This window comes from Symsagittifera roscoffensis, chromosome 5 (genome assembly GCF_963678635.1).
Source record: "Symsagittifera roscoffensis chromosome 5, txSymRosc1.1, whole genome shotgun sequence".
NCBI lineage: Eukaryota > Metazoa > Xenacoelomorpha > Acoela > Convolutidae > Symsagittifera > Symsagittifera roscoffensis.
This window is the reverse complement of record NC_087066.1, coordinates 5,355,359-5,376,230: the sequence shown is the minus strand read 5'-3', so window position 1 is coordinate 5,376,230 and position 20,872 is coordinate 5,355,359. Positions and strand designations below refer to the sequence as shown.

Below are 20,872 nucleotides of genomic sequence, written 5' to 3'. Positions count from 1 at the left end.
TCAAATTCAGTAGCTTGTATTCAAATCAAAGTTTTTGAAACATTATAAAAACGTCATATCTTGCAAAGCAAAAGGAATTGAGAAGTCGTACTCTGAGGGCAGAAGTGTAACCCGTGAATTTATTCTGATGGTAATCTAATTTTTTGAATTCAAAGTTCTGCTCGTTTTATTTCATAAATTTTGGAAAAATGAGAAAAAAATATAAAATCTCGAAAACCACATGGATTTGAGCAGTAATATTTGTAGATCAGATTTGCAATTCTTGAAAATACCCTGATAGCTTTCCACCCTAGGGTTAAGAATTTCAAATTTTATCCGGTTTTTTCTATCTGAAGTGAAAGTTTTCGAAGATTTGAAAAAAAAAATGAAATAATCGTAAAAAACGCCAGATCTCGGAAACCCATAAGGTTTTGAGCACTAATATTTTGAGGCCAAGCCAGATTCGCAAAACCGGAATACTCAGACATCAACCAAATATAGTGTTGACATTTTTAAATTTAGTTAGTTATTTTTTGGGGGGAAAAAATGATAAAAAACGCCATATCTCGGAAACTAAAAAGATTTGAGCATTAATATTTGAAGGCCAGACTTGCAAACCCTAGTTGTACCATGATAGCACACCCCCACAGGGTTGCGAATTTCCATTTTGTCAACTAAAGACTGAAACGAAAAGCTTGAAAACCTTGCATTATGAAATAATGAAAAAAATGTATAGTTGAATCATTCACGCTTCAACAGGTGTTTAGTTAAAATAGTAGATGATCTTAAACGTTGAAATCAATGAAACATATTAAGCGTTGCAATATTTTGGCACCGTTTAAACATGTAACTTGTCACCAAGGGAATTCTTGAATGTGTCAAGTCAAACGCCTTTTAAATAATCTATAGAAAGATAGATGTATAGATAGATAGATGGAAGATTTTGAAATTTATTTCATTATAAACTTTTGGATACAGACGACTCACAAACTTCAGCTTGCTAAGCTAAAAATGTTCAAGGCAATCGTTCATGAAGTTCAATTAGTCATTCAGATTTTCTGAATCAAATGGTGTCTGAATCAAAAGCTGAATTATAGAAACAATGGACAAAACTTCTACAGCAGAAACCTTAATATTGACGCATTGCAAATACCGAGGCAAAAAATTGAGCAAAAAACACGGAAAGTAAAAAAGATGAAAGATATTTTTCAGGTTTTGAAATACCAGGTGGAAATCGAATTCACATATTAATAAATTGGGCTCAACTATCAAGGTTTTCTAATGCATTAATTAAAAGGTATATAAAACCAACTTTTAGGATATTTTTTAAACCAAAATGGTCAAATCTCCAAAGTAATGAGCTTCACCAGGTACGAAAAAAAAATTAACTAAAAAGGACCCGTAAAAGCCGAGAGCATTCAAGTGCACTTTCTGTAATTTGAAAAAAGTACTATCTCAAACTGAAAAGTTCAGATTAAACCCAAATTTGAAATGTCTAGGAGTTCCAATACGACACTACTAAATATGCGTGAAAAGTTTACGAAGTAATTTTTTGAATGTTTTATACCATTTTAACTTTCATTTTAACTACCATTTTAACTTTCAGTTAAATTTCATATCTAACTTTTATGAAAAAACTGAAAAAATAATCAGAAACACCATATGTCGAAAAACAAAAAGACTTGAGCAGTTATGAACGCAGGCCAGATTTGCAAACCAATGGTGCACCCTGAGAGCACCCCACCATAGTGTTGAGTTCAAATTCAGTAGCTTGTATTCAAATCAAAGTTTTTGAAACATTATAAAAACGTCATATCTTGCAAAGCAAAAGGAATTGAGAAGTCGTACTCTGAGGGCAGAAGTGTAACCCGTGAATTTATTCTGATGGTAATCTAATTTTTTGAATTCAAAGTTCTGCTCGTTTTATTTCATAAATTTTGGAAAAATGAGAAAAAAATATAAAATCTCGAAAACCACATGGATTTGAGCAGTAATATTTGTAGATCAGATTTGCAATTCTTGAAAATACCCTGATAGCTTTCCACCCTAGGGTTAAGAATTTCAAATTTTATCCGGTTTTTTCTATCTGAAGTGAAAGTTTTCGAAGATTTGAAAAAAAAAATGAAATAATCGTAAAAAACGCCAGATCTCGGAAACCCATAAGGTTTTGAGCACTAATATTTTGAGGCCAAGCCAGATTCGCAAAACCGGAATACTCAGACATCAACCAAATATAGTGTTGACATTTTTAAATTTAGTTAGTTATTTTTTGGGGGGAAAAAATGATAAAAAACGCCATATCTCGGAAACTAAGAAGATTTGAGCATTAATATTTGAAGGCCAGACTTCCAAACCCTAGTTGTACCATGATATCACACCCCCACAGGGTTGCGAATTTCCATTTTGTCAACTAAAGACTGAAACGAAAAGCTTTAAAATCTTGCATTATGAAATAATGAAAAAAATGTATAGTTGAATCATTCACGCTTCAACAGGTGTATAGTTAAAATAGTAGATGATCTTAAACGTTGAACTCAAAACGTTGAAATCAATGAAACATATTAAACGTTGCAATATTTTGGCACCGTTTAAACATGTAACTTGTCACCAAGGGAATTCTTGAATGTGTCAAGTCAAACGCCTTTTAAATAATCTATAGATAGATAGATGTATAGATAGATAGATGGAAGATTTTGAAATTTATTTCATTATAAACTTTTGGATACAGACGACTCACAAACTTCAGCTTGCTAAGCTAAAAATGTTCAATGCAATCGTCCATGAATTTCAATTAGTCATTCAGATTTTCTACTCCAGGAACTTCCATCTTCTCTGTTGACCTTTTCGTGTGAAGTAACCACACATTTAACTCTGCAATGGCTAGCTTCCGAAAGTTAGTGCCCTTCTCATAAATTCAACTTACAGCTCTGTTCGACAAAAACACGTTGCTACGAAAGTATGTCCAAAAAATAGCTATCGATATCGTCATCTATGTTATTTCCTTCTTCGTCTAGAGATTTTTTCTCTTCTGCTTTTTTAACCCAGATGTTTGGTTCAACTGGTTCTTTTTCAAAGACATTATTTTCTGGGGAGCCCAGATCAGACTCAGGTGTTTTGCTACTAGCTTCTCGGTTCTGCTCCGAGCATACTTTTTGTTTTTTCTTCTTCTTATCTTTTTGCTTTTTATTCTTAAACTCTTCGGGAAAATTTACTTTATCTAATTTCCGCTTCTTCGATGGTTTATGTTGTTTCTTGTAGTTTAGTTTGAAAGAGCAATCGGGACAGAGCCTTATTTTCACCAATGTATTTTTCTTTTCATCGCCTTCTCTGTAAGAAAAATTGATCTCCCAAGAACACAGTCCTTCACTCTCTTGGCAAAATTTATTACCACAGACGAATTGGCCTTTACCCGAGACGACTTCCTTCTCGGTTCTCCATCGCATACCAATTTGACCTGTTTTAAAATAGGTCAAATCACCAATAGCATATTCTTTGTACAGTTTGTCCCAGTACCTTTTTGCAACCCGTTGATTCCAATCTGTAAGCTCTGACTCTTCATCTTCTTCATCGTACACAAACTTAACATTCTCGCGTATAACGTCTAAGTCCGTTTTGTCGAAACGATTGTCTCTTTTTAGATCGTCTTTTCTGCCGCCATAAAACTTCAAATAATCATTCACCAGCTTGTTATGTCGATCAAAAGCATTTAATGAGATAAACTGTTGTCGATGCCTGGAAGCTTCCTCTTTGTCAAATGCCAGATATGATGAGCTATGGTGGGCTTTCGAATGTCCAGCGGATCGAGAAACAAAATGTGACGGAATATGATCAGTAACAACTGGTTTCTTTTCATTTTGTATAACCTTTCTTCTTTTACGATTTCTTTCCTCGGCATCACTGTCAAACTCTGAATTGTAATCCATCAATTCTGGAACAGAGTCAACAGACTACTGGAAAAAAGTAACAAAAAGATGCCCCCTGACGGCTGCTCTTAATTGTCAACTTAAAAAACAATTTCTGGCTTTTTGTCTCCTAGCGGTGGCACGTCACAGATCCCAATGACCGGATAGTCAAAAAATACATTCCTTCCCGGATAGCCGAAAAAAAATTCATTCCCAGTACAGTGGACCGAAATTTTTTGTGCTTCAAAAGCCGAAAATTTGTTAAGAAAAAAAAGTGAAATAGGGATTTGAACGTTTTCATAACTATGTCCATCTTCAGGTTAATGGAGTCGAAAAATTGTAAACTCACAGAAATTGTAGAGAAACTAACAAAAAAGCTTACAACACCACAGCAAACATAACTACAGAGAAAAATATACATCCAAATTGATAGAGACATGAGCAAAAGACGGCCGACAACGGCTGCATGCGGACAACTTAGAGGACACCTCTGACATTCCTGGATCCTCTCAGGGCGGTCGTGACGGAACGAGGCAAGGAGAAGCTTATTTCTCTTCACAGATCTCTCTTATTACAGAAGAGTACTCCTCGCCAGTTTTCGCAGACTCAAGGAACGCCAAACGCTTGATGAAATTATAAGCTTCATTCCCACAACCCCCAGCCTAACTGAAGACTAGAGGCGTGAGAGTACCTCTCTCTACTTGAAGGATCCGTTCATTGTAGCTCCAGTGTTTCTCAGCCTCGTGATTTGCATATATCCTATTGACCGGAGTGCCGATATAGGTCTTGCAGCTGGCATGAAAAAAAAACACGGAGGTCGAAAAATGTCATGGTACACCACGACCAGTAGTGCCGAGCGTTGATGTCTTAGTCTCGCGGCATCTAACCTATTGGCGGAGGCTGCATCCAAAAGTTCGCGAGTCACCGGCTTGAGATGTGTTTCAATGCGCACATCCTGGCAAACCTTTTGCAGCCTTGTGGCTAACAAATTGCGGACGCTGTCATGCCGGAAGGCAACATAACCACCAGTTTTACATGCCATCGCGTGATCAATTGTAAACGGAACTCCAGACACACACCCTAAGTAAATTGCTCACAGACAATATCAATAGCGTCGCAAAACTCGAGCTTGCAGAGGGACTTCTTTTCATCTTCAAAGGGCAGCACGGAAATCTGCTGGTGTCGCATTTGTGGAGGTGATTCACGCTCTTGCAGTATGATAGCGTCCACTAGCGGTTTGGTGGCCTGTACATAAGATACGTGGCCGAGAACACATCTCACGAACAGCCTGAACACCAAGACTACAAATCTGATGGGTAGAGAAACAATTTTCCTCAGTTCCTCACTCACGGGGATACCGATAAAAATCGGTATTAACTTTTCTTTCAGTAATAAGTCTAGGCTTTCCACGGCAGACTTCATTTCAGGCACGGACCGACAAAAGTAGCTTCACTTGTCACGCATCCCACACTTGTAACCACTATACGCTTCGTGCGGGTAAGACTTAGCAATATCATCATCATCATCACATATGTTATTTCGACACCATTTCTTGAATTATTCAAAGGTGTTTGAGTTTAATTAAAAACCAGTTTTGTCGTAAAAATAATCAGTCGCTCCGCTAAAGATGAGTTCGTTTCTGTCGATAGCCGTACCCACTCTAAAATGAGCTGGGATTTAAACAGAAAATGTTCTTTGAAGATGGTTAAAAATCGGAGCCGCTCTAAAATGAGCTGGGCGTTTCATCGTCGTCGCCCTCTTTGCCTTCGTTTCACAGCCATTGGATTTTCTATGCTTCTGAAGGCGTCATAAAAGTCCTTAGCAAGTTCGCGCAAGCCATTTGCTGTGGGGTGAAGTCCATCTGCGCAAACATGCCTCCGATAGCTGAGCTTTACAGTTTTAAAGAGCGGGATTTTATACCATGCCGTTTGATTTCTGTAGCATTTATTCACTCTCCTGATAAGAGAGCGTTCACCTTCCCGGCTAATAAGTGACATAACGCCAAATTCGAAATTGCAGTCAAGGAGTCTAAAAATAGCACTCTCCATCTCCTCGGCTACTTCAGTCCCTCCCAATGACTGGCGCCCTGAACGGTCAAACAGGTTGTTTGTTCCTCCCATTATGAGCACTGTTTGTACATCCAAGTTTTTCATATCATTGAGAACCTGATCGCTACAAAGGGTTGAGAAAGTTCCACCAGGGCACGAAACTGTCACGGAATCTGGCAGAAAAATCCCATAAACTAGCGATGATTCCAAAACAGCATATGTCACTCTCTTGATCTTATCAGAGCTCAATATTAGCCGTCTTTTGGGGAGAAACCTGGTTTCAACATGAACATTTCTTAGACGCAAGGTTTCGTTTAGCTTTTGAATTCCAACCTTTCTAGTTTCAGTCATTTTAGCAACCTTTAACTGAAACAAGTCTCATAGTAAACCTGGTTAAACAAATACGTTTTCAACTGTTTACGAAATTCAGTTTCATTTGGTAGTTTAAGGTTACATGATAAACTATTCCAATGGTGTGCGGCAGCAAATCTAAACGTCCTTTTCCATAGTTCGTGTGAGCCAGTGGTTTCTTAATGACCATGGTCCTTTCACTAAACGGGAGGAACTTTTTTGTAGTGAAAAATATTTACTCAGATAAGACGGAACGATTTGAGGATTGAAAATGCATTTGTGTACGATTGTCAAGACTTTAAAAAATCACTCGAGATTTTATGGGCAACCAATGTAGATCATGTAGGTAAGGAGTAATACTCGTTGACTTCTTCAAACCGAAAACAAATCTGCAGGCACTATTTTGGACTTTTTGCAACTTGTAGAGCAGATAATTTGGTAAGCTCGAGTACAAGCTATTGCAGTAGTCTAATCGACTTAAGACTAGCATTCTTGCCAACATATTTCTATTTTCAAAATCAAGGTAGAAACGTATGCTGTATAGTTTCCGGAGACTGTGGTAACTGGCGCCACACACGGAATCGATCTGTTTTTTCATTGACAAGGATCGGTCAATGAGGCAACCTAAAGACTTCACAGAGTTTTCTGTTGAGTTCATCAGCTTAACCGTTGAATTTCCAATGAGTATTGAACAGTTTGTTAGACCTTTTGACTTACTAGTGGCTAGGTTAATTACTTGGCTTTTTGATTCATTTAACATAAGCCCCATGGACGAAAACCAGTTCGAAATAACAACCAGAGATCTTTCTATTTCTGCTAATTCACTCTCATTTTTAATTTCACAGTATGAAGTAGTATCATCGGCATACACTTGGTATGAAAATTTAGTTGAGCCAATAATATCGTTCAATGGTGTCAGGTAGATTGAGAACAGGAGGGGTCCCAGAAGAGAACCTTGAGGCACTCCAAATTCGAGTTCTTGAGAATTCGATAAAACATCATTGATAGCAACAATTTGAGTCCGATTCTCTAGATAGGAAAGAATTAGATCCACTGCATCATTCGTCATTCCAATCCGATTTTTCATGATCTTTCTCAATGTTTTATGATCAATGGTATCAAATGCAGCTGAAAGGTCAAGGGCTATCAAAAGGACCTGTCTCTTGTTGTCGAGACTAGTCAGTAGATCATCTGTAGTTTTTAGCAGAGCCGTTTCAGTTGAAAAATGCTTCCTGAAAGCAGATTGGTGTTCATCTAGAAGATTATAGGAGCTAAGGTATTGATCGAGCTGTTTTTATAAAATTCTTTCAAAAACTTTACTGATAAACATCAGATTCGCTATTGGTCTATAAAAATTTAAAACGTTTTGGTCAGGTTTGTGGTCCTTAAAGAGAGGAGTTATCACCGCTCTCTTGAGAAACTTTGGAAATTTGGACTGATCGATGCAATTGTTTATCATAATGATGAAATAATCTTTCCACGAGTGTGCTATTCTTTTCATATCTATCGTTTTCAGTATATCTACTCGTGAGTTCGCGTTTGAAACCATTCTTACTGCTTCTTCTAGTTCATCTATAGTCACATATTGGAATTGGAAAGAAGAAACTGCAGTGAAAGCAAAGAGTGGCGGCGAGATGCCATTACTTTTACATTTGCCACTAAATTTCTAACCTTCTGAATGAAAAATTGGTTGAAGTTTTCAGCTAATTCATAATCACTAGAGTATATCAGTGGGAGAACGTTTTGTTGTTTTTCTCCAGCAAGGCGTTTCAATTCACGAAATTTGAGCGAATGGCTATTTGAAAGCTCAAAGCGCCTGGAAAAATAAATCAATTTCTTCTCTCTAAACAGATCTTTACATTTCTTTAAATACTCCTTGAAAGCTGTTTCGTTTTCTAATCCAGGATTTACACGCAATACGCGTTCTAATTTTCTACGTTTTCGTTTTACGTCTGCTAACTCTTTATCGTAAAAATTACAAAATCGGTTTTTGACAACTTTGGTCTTAGTTGGCACATAATCAGTTTTCAGCCGCTGCAAAATTTCGATTAAATTCTCTGTCATCTCGTTCGGGTCACTGGTGTTCAGATTCAAGATTAAATTCTGATCTATTTCCGTCTCTAAATGTTTCCAGTCTGTATTGTTCCAAACATAAATAGTCAATCTGGTTTTATCCTTCCGTTGAATTGCGATTTGATAAGTGAACGTCAATAGATGGTGATCAGAGTATTCAACGTGCTCATTTCTAACGGGTGAGCACAATTCCGGGTTTGAACAAATTATGAGGTCTAGAATACTCCCGTATTCGTGAGTTGCTTTCTTAACAATCTGTTCTAGGTTATATTCCAGTAGAATCGAACAAAATGTATTGGATTTGGCACAACGTCTGTTTTCTAGATCCAAATTAAAATCACCCAGGAGGAGAATTTGGGTTTCAATTGATGAGGCAAGAATATTTTCAGTCAATTCATTAAAAAACTCGTTATAATTTCCACTCGGCGGTCTATATATTGCTGCAATTGTTATTTTGACTTTTCTAGTCACGACCGTAATTACCAAGAATTCACCATCGTCCGAGAGATGGCTGAAAATTCTTTCACCCTGTAGTTCTTCGCGAGAAATTATGGCAACACCTCCACCTATTTTAGCCGTTCGTGAAACATGATGGTATCGATATTCATTTGAAGAGTCTACACACTGATTTAGAATATATTCCGTATCCGGCTTAAGCCAGGTTTCAGTTATGATCAAGATATCAACTTGTTCTATAGCCAATATGCTCTGTATTTGATTTACTTTTTTCGCTAGAGAACGTATATCAATTACACCAACTTTCATAGCATTCGATTGAGACTCGGATTTTTTATTTGATTTTAGTCAGTCGCTTCTCAAAGTTCTGAGCCAGGTTCTGGCTTCTGCATCAAGATAGTACCTGTTTATTACAACATTTTCCGGCCAAGAATTAGGTTGATCAATGATTGTTGCATGTTCGCCGTCAAATACACAGTGGAAACTTTTGTGGCGAGAATTTTCCTTTGTTATTTCCCTGATATGATTCAGAGGAAATCCTTTACTTTGACACCATGCGACTATATCACTTTCATCATTTGTCTGTTTTATTCTTCCAACATAGAGATGGCGTCGTGGTGGTGGCTTCTCTACACCTTTGAGTGCTTTTGTTACCACTTCTCCCGTAATTAGTGGTTTCTTTGGTCTGCGGTCATTTCTATCTTTGGAGCCTTTTCGCTTCGTAACCCTCGAGCTACCAGCTTCTGAGGATACACTTTCACGAGCATTTCTGATGAATGCCGAAGAATTCAGATTGGTCATATCACAGAGAATATCACAGAGAACATTGGCCATGTGACAAAACTTGGAAACCAAGTTCTCACAAAACTCGTCAGTGAACTCCTTGCTGCCAAGCGGACAGCCCAGGTAATTGTGGCTGTCAGTTGTAATCTTAATACCTGTGTTACTAAACAAAAAGGCAGCTGCAGATTTCAGTCCTTCTTTGACAATCAGAAAACTTTTTCGGCATTTGGATGATAGCCGTACAAAAGACCCTCTGTACTTCGAAAGTTTCAACACACTTTGACATCGGACAGTTTCCCACCTCCGCGGGAGTCATCCGCAAACCGTACCGTTTTACATTTCGTGCCATGGAAGCAAGTCAGTGGTAGAAAAGCCAGCCCGTAGAAAATCATGGCAAACGGATCTCCATGAATTACACCCTCTTGGCCAGAGAGTTCTTTGCCAAGAAAAAGAAAATTCGGTGACCTATAGAGGTTTAGGGCGAACTTGAAAACAACGGGAAACGAGACTTGTAGATTATGCAGTGCAACTTTACGGTTTAACTTGTTTAAAGCATTCTCTGCATCCACTAACAAAATGGAATCAGAGTCAATGTCTTCCAGGAGAGAACGTGCTTCATGAACCGCAGACTCGGATCCAGAAAGATTACCAGCAGCTAACTGCAGGGGACCAGCAGCTTCCGTCAAATGATTTCTGAACTTACGAGTCACTGTTTTTCAGATGACTCATATCCATTCTCCTATCCCGATTGGACATATTCCACGGCTTTTATCCAGCACCAGTAAACGATTAGCCAGCAGACACGAGATTGACGCAGGATTAACGTAGCTGTTACAGAGGCGTCTGGTGGTCATTGCCAAGGCATTGCAGAGATAGTCAGGTTAATTTAATTGTTATAAAATGACTTACAGGCGTGAAAATATCATAAAGACAATTAAATTCCTAGAAATTTGACTCTGGACTATGCGATGGAGACTCCTGACTGTAACCTTGGTTTCTATGATACTTCCGACCTTCTGATTACCAAAAAAAAACTGAACAGACAATGAAATCTATGCACCAATCAAATTCAAGCAGTATTACGTAAGAATTTCATGATATTTACTTTTCTTGAATTTCTCAGATTTCTTTATCATACTTAGTGTTTTCTTAATCTAACATATCAATTTTGGGAGATTTAAACTAGACATGGTAGTTTTTTATTCTATTTTCCAAGCCAAAACTATTTTGGACTAAAATCCAAGTGCTAGCCCCCTTCTCCTGAACTCATATTGCGTATTGGTCCCTGGGCTGAGTTTTCTAATTCGTTACAATGCGTTGTTTGACTCATCTATTATCTCCCCACTCAACTGTGCAGTCAGTGGTCACTTTTCCCCACACTGCCGTATGTTTAGCATATATCGTCACATTTAACACAGGTATAGAGAAAAATTATATTAGTTTGGGATGCCTTATTTGACCTTGCTAGAAGCAGCATATTCCCGGAGCAGGAAGACTTAGTGTGTATAAGAGATTCCTCTTGTCCAAAAAAATGTGAGGTCCAAAGAAAACTCCTTTCTGCAACTCTAATACCCTCGGAGTCTTCACAGACTCCTTTACGAGTTGACGCTAAACATTCAAAACTCACAGTTATGGACAAAAATCCCAGTTATTGCGAAAAATTACTCAAATTTATTCATAGTCATATCGAGAAGGAATATAGATTGAACATCTAAGAAACCAATGGCTGCATGAACTGTGGAAAACTATTCAATAGAAAAAATCTGATTGCATGATCAGCCAGGGAAATTAACATAAAATTTGTTTAAAAATATGAAGGCCATTCTGCAGACCAGAGAGATTTAAACAAACTGCTGATTATCCAACAAAAAAGACCTCTATGCGGAGTTTTCAACGCCTGGAGTGAATATGGTTTAATGAACAATGACGATAAATTGGGTTAAGACGTTCGAATACCCTAGAACTGTCAAAAATTGGCTTGAGAGAAGTTTCAACTGTTCATGTGACCATACCTGTAGGTTCAACCAACCCTGTTGGTTTTACGACAAATCCAATTTCGAATTGAAACTGAGTAATCCTAGGTCAAAGATCATGCCATGGGTAAATTGAGCTAAATAACAACACGGTGGTTTTGTTATAACGCTGTTTTTCGGTTTAAGTGGTGCACAGCTTTCAATTAAGACACTTGAGATCTGAGTTAAGCCGAGGCGCTGTATACTAGGCGCTGTATACTAGGTCAAGATCAACGGGGGCGCAACCAGCTAGGCCTAAAGATTAAGCAAAAGTGCACAAGTTACACCACTTCGTCCCATCCTTTCTTTACCTGGTAGCTCATATGACCATCTAAATAACACATTGGCAAAGTACTTTGATCAAATTAAGTGGCCCAACATAGAAACGAACATTCAAATGTGCCGGGAGATTTTGGAGAAAACTCAATTGGACTCTGATGATAGTACAAATTCCCTTGATGTAATGCCCCAAGGGAGCTGTTGAAATAGCCATGAGGAGATTGTATGAGCAAACCGATCCTCCGGAATTGTCTCGCAAAACCTTGAAAAAGCTACTAATGAAAAAACTACTGAAAAAATTACTTTGAATAAGGTACACTTTTTTTACAATGGTTTGTGGTATGTACAAAAAGACGGTTCAGCAAGGTGCGCCTCTCTAGCAGTTATACTGGCCAATTTGAACCTGCATTAATGAATACGATCCTCCATTAATGAAAGAACCAGCAATATTGACTTTGCTAAATGAGGATTACAACGGAGTCTGCCCTGGTTGTCAGAAAAAGGTGACTTATCGAACTAAAGGGGTAGATGCGAAGAATTGTTTCCGCTAAGATTGTGCTAACGTATCATAATCCGAGCACCCAAACATAACTGAAACAGTCTGGTTTTTTTAAGATATGTGAATGACATAGTTAAAACTGTGAGGGGCGATCCTGGGGTAGTCCTCGAGGCTGTCTATAGGTTGCATCCAAACTAGCAGTTTACTACAGAAGAACTTGATAGTAACGGTAATTTGTCATTTTTGGATCCAAATGTTACCTTCGACTCACAAAAACAGGCATATGGGTGGCTCAAAAAAACCCACAGACACCGAAACATTTTAATTTTAAAAGCTGTGCACCTTTGAAGTACAAAATAAACAATTTTGAAGGGACAGTCCATTGGGTTTTCATAAGTACCTCGTCATGCGTAAACTTTGACTGAGCATTGGAGAAAAATCAGAAGCAATGGATTGAAAATCCGGAAAAATTGTCGGCAGAGTAGTACTTGAACTTCTTAACATGATCATTAAGGGACCGAAAAATTTAGAGGTTGCGGAATCAAAACAAAGAAATGATAAATGGTTGAAAGACTCACCCCCTTCTTTTGACGATGCAAAATCGAGGAAATAAATCGCAACTGTTAGCTGCAAAGGGGCGGCAAATATTCGGGCAAAAATCCGGCGGTAAATTTGTAAACAAACTTATTTTACAACCAAAAGTGAAAAACATGCTTGCCAACCCTCAAAACTTTCTTTGCGCGTAAACCCAGATCCAAAATGGTGTATAAACTTACATGCAGTGGATGTAATTCCACTTATGTCAGCCAGATATTGCGACATTTAGCCACGAGGGTTGATCAACACTGCAAAAAGGAACCCCGAGTAGGACAGTATTTGCTAGAATGCAGCAAAGAGGTATGCGGTAGTGCTGAGCTGAGATTATAGACCAAACAGGCAACACTCAAAAGCTACTCGCACAAGAGGCTTTGAATATTAGAAGGGAAAGGCCGAACATCAGCACGCGCGATGAAATTATGAGCCGGGAAATAAAACTATAATTGTAGTCCTTGTAAAATATAGCTAACACTCGAAAAACTGACATGTCAGAAACAAAAATAGTCCCAAAACGAAATGTTAAACAATTAAACAAAAAACTAAAAAATCTCAATAAATTTACAGGAAATTGATATAAATGATTGCGCAATTTATTAGATAATTACAGTTGTTTAAATTTGATTGGCCAGAAACTTTTAGAGTGTTTTTGAGACATTTTCGTAATTTTTTCCAGATCTTTGATCGTACTGTAAATATTGTAAAATATTTTAATACTGATGACGCACTAATTGTGCTAAGACGTTTGAAATTACAATTTAATATTCTTTAATGTTTTATATAAAACACCATCGCTACCACAGGGTTAACCATTGGTTTTAATGGTTTTCATGCAGTTTGTGGCGACTATGTTCATACAATTGATCAAAAAGAATTTTTCACAAAGGAATTAGTAATTGCTTGATGTCCCAGCCCTTTTTTATTGGCGTTCGTATGTTTTAGATATTTAGAGACCTATATATATAGAAGCGGGGGGTACTTATTTCTATCTAAAAGGTTTATTTTGGATAAACCCTATTAGTAGTAGTAGTAGTTGAGGCTTCTGGGAAGTCACGCTTCCCAAGGGTTTATGGGTCCCGTCATTTACATGTTTTCATCAAGTTAAGTTTGAGTGTCGAGTTTTTTCCAGTTGTTACAGTGAATGCATTTGCAGATAATTCTCCAAGTGCAACTGTTTAGATAATAGATTTTTCTGACAAAGTAATCCCAATAAAGTTTGCTTATTGATTTTTTGTCAAGTTGGTTCCCATATTTTTCTTAGTGTTTGATGACGATGTTGTGTAAGAGTTTCGTTCTGTGAAAAAAATTTTGTCTGATTTGTTCAGTATGTTTTTGTTGACTGCATGCTGCATGTTCTCCTCTGATGTGTTGGCGAGTTTTTTCTTCCTTAGAGTATTCAACAGCAATTGATATGTCATATTTGGAATTTACTAAGGATAAATACATGAGAAGATCGTGCATTTCAACGTAGAGGCATAATGGCAGTAGTTTAAGTTTGACTAAAAATCCACTTTGCGGCCATTACTTGTACTCGTTCGAAACTTACTAAGTTGGCTCTACTTGGTGACCAAGCTTGTGAACAGTAAGTTTTAATCCAGACGATGTAGCCAGTATACGAGTGGAGTTTGTTAACCCATGAGAACGTAGCGGATATGTTTCGTTTTATTTGGAAAAAGGCCCATGTTGCCTTTTGGGCACGTATTTCACAGATTTTGTTCCATGAAAGATTTGGGGTTATTAAGAGGCCCAAATCCTTTTGAACATTCGTTGGATGCAGTTCGGTGTCGTTCAGTTTAACGGATAGATTTCCTCTTAAATTTAGTAATTTACATTTACTCGTATTTGTCGTCATTAGGTTTTCATAACACCAGTTTTCAAGTCCTCGAGCGCCATTCTCTAGGTCGATTTCATTCAGAGCAATTAATTTAAAATCATCAGCAAAACCATAACTTTCAAGTTGAGGGCTTGCGCTGGGTAGATCATTGACGAATATTAAGAAGAGTAACGGACCTAGGATAGAGCCTTAGGGTACTCCACTGCTGACTTGTATTAGATTAGACAATGCGTTTTCAATTTTAACGAATTGTTTGCGTTTATCGAGATATGAAATTATGATTTTAAGTAGTTTTCCGCCCACTTCAAATATTTTAAGTTTATCGATAAGCAAATGATGCGCCACTTTGTCAAATGCTTTTGCAATGTCTAGATAAATGACTGCCAATTCTTTTATGTTTTTGTCGTCGAAATTTTTGTATACAGAGTCTAAAAAGAGCAAAAGATGGACTACAGCTGACCTTTGTCTGCGAAAACCAAAATGGTTTTCATGCAGTTTGTGGCGACTATGTTCATACAATTGATCAAAAAGAATTTTTCACAAAGGAATTAGTAATTGCTTGATGTCCCAGCCCTTTTTTATTGGCGTTCGTATGTTTTAGATATTTAGAGACCTATATATATAGAAGCGGGGGGTACTTATTTCTATCTAAAAGGTTTATTTTGGATAAACCCTATTAGTAGTAGTAGTAGTTGAGGCTTCTGGGAAGTCACGCTTCCCAAGGGTTTATGGGTCCCGTCATTTACATGTTTTCATCAAGTTAAGTTTGAGTGTCGAGTTTTTTCCAGTTGTTACAGTGAATGCATTTGCAGATAATTCTCCAAGTGCAACTGTTTAGATAATAGATTTTTCTGACAAAGTAATCCCAATAAAGTTTGCTTATTGATTTTTTGTCAAGTTGGTTCCCATATTTTTCTTAGTGTTTGATGACGATGTTGTGTAAGAGTTTCGTTCTGTGAAAAAAATTTTGTCTGATTTGTTCAGTATGTTTTTGTTGACTGCATGCTGCATGTTCTCCTCTGATGTGTTGGCGAGTTTTTTTTTCCTTAGAGTATTCAACAGCAATTGATATGTCATATTTGGAATTTACTAAGGATAAATACATGAGAAGATCGTGCATTTCAACGTAGAGGCATAATGGCAGTAGTTTAAGTTTGACTAAAAATCCACTTTGCGGCCATTACTTGTACTCGTTCGAAACTTACTAAGTTGGCTCTACTTGGTGACCAAGCTTGTGAACAGTAAGTTTTAATCCAGACGATGTAGCCAGTATACGAGTGGAGTTTGTTAACCCATGAGAACGTAGCGGATATGTTTCGTTTTATTTGGAAAAAGGCCCATGTTGCCTTTTGGGCACGTATTTCACAGATTTTGTTCCATGAAAGATTTGGGGTTATTAAGAGGCCCAAATCCTTTTGAACATTCGTTGGATGCAGTTCGGTGTCGTTCAGTTTAACGGATAGATTTCCTCTTAAATTTAGTAATTTACATTTACTCGTATTTGTCGTCATTAGGTTTTCATAACACCAGTTTTCAAGTCCTCGAGCGCCATTCCCTAGGTCGATTTCATTCAGAGCAATTAATTTAAAATCATCAGCAAAACCATAACTTTCAAGTTGAGGGCTTGCGCTGGGTAGATCATTGACGAATATTAAGAAGAGTAACGGACCTAGGATAGAGCCTTAGGGTACTCCACTGCTGACTTGTATTAGATTAGACAATGCGTTTTCAATTTTAACGAATTGTTTGCGTTTATCGAGATATGAAATTATGATTTTAAGTAGTTTTCCGCCCACTTCAAATATTTTAAGTTTATCGATAAGCAAATGATGCGCCACTTTGTCAAATGCTTTTGCAATGTCTAGATAAATGACTGCCAATTCTTTTATGTTTTTGTCGTCGAAATTTTTGTATACAGAGTCTAAAAAGAGCAAAAGATGGACTACAGCTGACCTTTGTCTGCGAAAACCAAAATGGTTTTCATGCAGTTTGTGGCGACTATGTTCATACAATTGATCAAAAAGAATTTTTTCGAACACTTTTGAAATACAACACAATAGGCTTATCGGACGATAACAGCTAACATCTGCTTTGTTTTCTTCCTTGAATACAGGAGACACCTGGCTTATCTTCCAGTAACTCGGATATACACTTTTATTCATTACTGTTTTATAAAGCAGAAAGAGTGATTTCGGCAGGGGTTTAAACAATTTTTGAGGACGATATTACCAATATTATTGGGTCCTGTTGACTTGTTCAGCAGTAAACTTTCAAGCACGGTTTCGATTTTCTTTTCCGTAATTTGTATATCGTTAACTTCTCTTTTGATATGATCTGGCATTATTGATTGTTTTTTTTTGTAAAAACATTTTGAAAAATGAGTTAAAAAGATTTGCTCTGTCTTTGCTTGACTCCGCAATCGTTTCGTTGAGCTTTCTTATTGGGGGTATTGATGGATATATTGATGGTTTCCGCCGACAAATAAAACAATGATTTCGTATTTACCTTGTGGAGGGACAAATTGATATACGTTGCTTACAGTTGCTCCTGGTAGCGATAGGATGTTGATATTCCCAAATGTCAGGTACCTGGCTTGGGAGTCTGCAATCAGGAGAGCTTTCTTTGGGGATGTTTTAAACAGGTGATATCTCATTGACATCTTGTCTCTAAAATCCCCTCATTGGAGGCCTTCCACACAACATTTTATACATTTCACATGAAACACACTTTTTAATAAGTTTAAGCTGTAACAGTTTAAGCTGTAACAATTCAAAAGTTCCATGTCTTAAGCGAACCGCGAACTGGCTGCGATTGGTTGAGATTAAAAAAACACAAGAAATAGTGCATCTGACCTATAAACCAATTGTTATAGAGCCAATTTTTCTGAACATCATGTGTAACTTTCTTTTCGGTTTTTGTAAATGAGAAGTTTTTGTAAAGGTGTAAATGAGAAGTTTGAATGATTGGAATCGAACTGAATTAAGGAAGTACCAAAAAATGTTTTAAAAAAATGCTATAAGCTCAGTCATTATAACCCGACTCAAAAAATGAAACCAGGAAACGAACGACGAAACAAAAACCGACCCTTTGATTTCAAAGTACTAAATAATCATAATCATATAATTGAAATTAGTTTTTAAACGACAAAAAAAACACGAAACAAAGCCAGCCTTTGATTCCAAAAGTCATTTTTGATCAGATAGTTAGAAACATTTATAGTTTTACCAAAAATTCACACATTTAGTGACAACGTAGCTTTCCAAACTTATTCAAAAATTAATGATGACATAAGGTTTAGCTAAATTTATCTCAGAAACCTCTATAGTCAACTACCCCTACGTGAAAAAAATAAGTGCAGTGGGGAAAAAGATTGATACGCCACCACCAGTTTGATCTTCAAGCAACCTGGGAGTTCGCATAAGATTTGTACCCAAAAACACCACGGGAACTCCCGACGAGCGATTCCAAGCTGACAACAAAGCAGTTGAAAAAATACTTGTTTTCCTCAATATTGATGACAAAAAACTGAGTAAAATCCAGGCAGAAATGATCCAGACCAATTTTTTCTTATTGACGACAGATTATTGACGTCGCGTTTGGAATACATCAGCCTCAAAACAACATAGATCAGAATCGATTAAGGAGCTTAACTGTTTTTCCAATCGTTTGAGTTTTATAGATCTTTGTATGTTTGGGCTTGGCCATTGACGCTTTTTCGTTGCTATTTTCTTTATTAGAAAAGAAGCTTGTTTTGAGATCAATGTTGGATGTGACGATCGATGTTTCGTGACTTTGGGTATGTTGTTGTTTATTATGTCTTCTATCCAGTTATACGATTGTTTGACTAGAAAGTCGACATTGCTATAACAGTAGTCAAAAGGAAAATTAAAGATAACATTGTTAATTTCATCCCAATTTGCTTTCTTAAAGGCATATTTTGATATGGATGGAACTATGATAGAATTTTTTTAAGCAATAAAGCTTGTTTTTATTGGCTTGTGGTCAGAGCAAGGTTTGTTTTTGATGCTAAAATTGCTTAGGACGTCTAGGTTCTTTTTGCAGTCTGTAATTGGGTCGAGGTTGTTCGTCAGGATGACATCTAACTAAGATTCTGATATATTGGAAAAATAATGTTCAATTAGATTTTCTAATATACCGTTTTCGTATTTGTCATTTGAGCTCATCTGGCTCAAATTTGTTTTCGAAAAGTGGATATTCCCAGCTATGATGATTTGATCGTAACTTATTTCACTGGTATGATTTTCGAGCCCATTAAAAAACTGCACAAAGTCTTGGAAAGACCATTGGTAAGGGCTATTTGTCGGTGGGTTGTATATTGCACACACTAGTGTGGTCTTCGGGGTTGTACAAAGTCTTAGTACCATTAAATCACTTTTACAGTTGTGAAGAACTACTTCTTCATGAGGGATTTGATTTTTTATCGCTATGAGGACTCCTCCGTGTTTTGATTGGAAGTTTTCACATACACGATATTTCCGATATATTGTGTAGGCCGGAAGAAAGAGAGCGCTGTTAGGAATGTAAGAGGTGAGCCATGTTTCTGATAGACAAATTAAGTCATAGTTAGTTTTAGATATAGAGTTAGAGAAGACCATTCGTCTTTGGAGATTCAGAATGCTTCTCACATTGAAGGATAGAAGGTTGATTTGACTTAGTCATTCGGACTCGCTTTCTGTAGCTGTGTCCGTGTTTTCACAATACTCGACCCATTTATCATCGTATTTGATTTCCAGTTTCAAGTTACGGATTTTGATATTTTCGGCCTTTCTGTTTATCTTCGATTAAGAATCGACTTTTGCGTAGACAATCGTTTTCAAGTTTGGTGTCTGATTTTGACAGTTCTCGACTAATCAACACAGCGTGGTCATAATTTTTTAGCCGAAAGGCAGATTTCATCACGTTTTCTTTGCTGAGCATGATTTCTAAGTTTACAATAAGCGTGCGAAGGGTTGTCCGGTCTGGATCATTTCTGCCTATGCGCTGGATTTTACTCAGTTTTTTGTCATCAATATTGAGGAAAAGAAGTATTTTTTCAAGTGCTTTGATGTCAGCTTGCAATCGCTCGTCGGGAGTCCCCGTGGTGTTTTCGGGTGCACCTCTTATGCGAATTCCAAGGTTGCTTGAAGATCGAACTGGTGGTGGCGTATCGATCTTTTTGCCCATTTTCACTCCACCGAGTGATGCGGCGAAGTTCTGCGGCTTCGTTCTTTTCACCTCATTGAGTTCTAGTTTCACAGTTTCAATCAGGGCATTTGATTTGATAATGTTCACTGTTAGTGTCTTCATTTGGTCTTTGATTTCAATTATTTGGGTATAGATTTTAGTCAAATTGTTTTTTTGGTCAGTTTTTGGGTCTTGGTCTTTTTTTGTTTACACATTAATTGCAAACATTGAGGATGTTTGCTTTACACTTGATGAAAACGTCTAAGCTATTTTGATCAAAATCAGGGAATTCCGGTGTCATGTGTAAAACTTTTAGACAATAAATAACACACAATTTTTTTTCTTGATTTTTTCTTGACAAGTGTAACACTTGTTTCCTCGATTCGCCATTCTGATTTTGCTTTACATAATTTGATTGAATCAGATTGTTACTTCAACTTATTTGTAGTGTCTTAACTAGGGGAATGATAGAATACACTCAACTAGGTGGCTCCTCGCTAGAAGCCCTTTGGTTTAGTACATTCTATTTTTAAACTGCAGCAAAAATAAAAACCAGTTGATTCCTCGAAAGGAGCCCCTGTTTTCTGATTGACTACAAGGGGAGATTGTGCTTACTTTAACGACTGCCAATGAATGATCCGCACTTGCAATCACTAGCTGAGGAGCACTCGTACACGTTTGGGTGTCCTTGCTGTTCGAGTTCGATCGAGCAATGTTCGTAAAAAAACTTTAGTTTTTAGTATCACTCGAATTTGACTCATTCCCTTCTCGCTAAAGTGCACGCAGTCACGATCGGAAATATGCGTTTCTGAATACACGTGTTCGGCCAGCCCTCGGTTCGGCCAGCCCTCGAAGTTCCAACGAGCTTCTTTTGATGC

At 37.3% G+C, this 20,872-nt stretch overlaps 2 protein-coding genes across 2 annotated transcripts in view; both read right to left on the bottom strand.

Moving 5' to 3' along the window:
• Positions 1 to 17,552, bottom strand: part of LOC134845995 (ras-related protein Rab-43-like) — a 67,767-nt gene extending 50,215 nt beyond the window's left edge. The window contains exon 1 of the mRNA XM_063863147.1: positions 17,540 to 17,552. The gene's annotated coding sequence lies outside the window, so the exon portion shown is untranslated. The remainder of the gene's footprint in view (positions 1 to 17,539) is intronic.
• LOC134845894 (protein FRA10AC1-like) lies at positions 2,678 to 4,065 on the bottom strand. Its single transcript, XM_063863015.1, has one exon. The coding sequence runs from the start codon at positions 3,900 to 3,902 to the stop codon at positions 2,928 to 2,930; it is 975 nt and encodes a 324-aa protein (XP_063719085.1). The 5' UTR covers positions 3,903 to 4,065; the 3' UTR covers positions 2,678 to 2,927.
• Positions 17,553 to 20,872: the final 3,320 nt, after the last annotated feature.

What these genes read in the sequence shown, in the direction of transcription:
- LOC134845894 (XM_063863015.1), bottom strand. Translation starts at nt 3,902, where the DNA reads ATGGATTACAATTCAGAGTTTGACAGTGATGCCGAGGAAAGAAATCGT.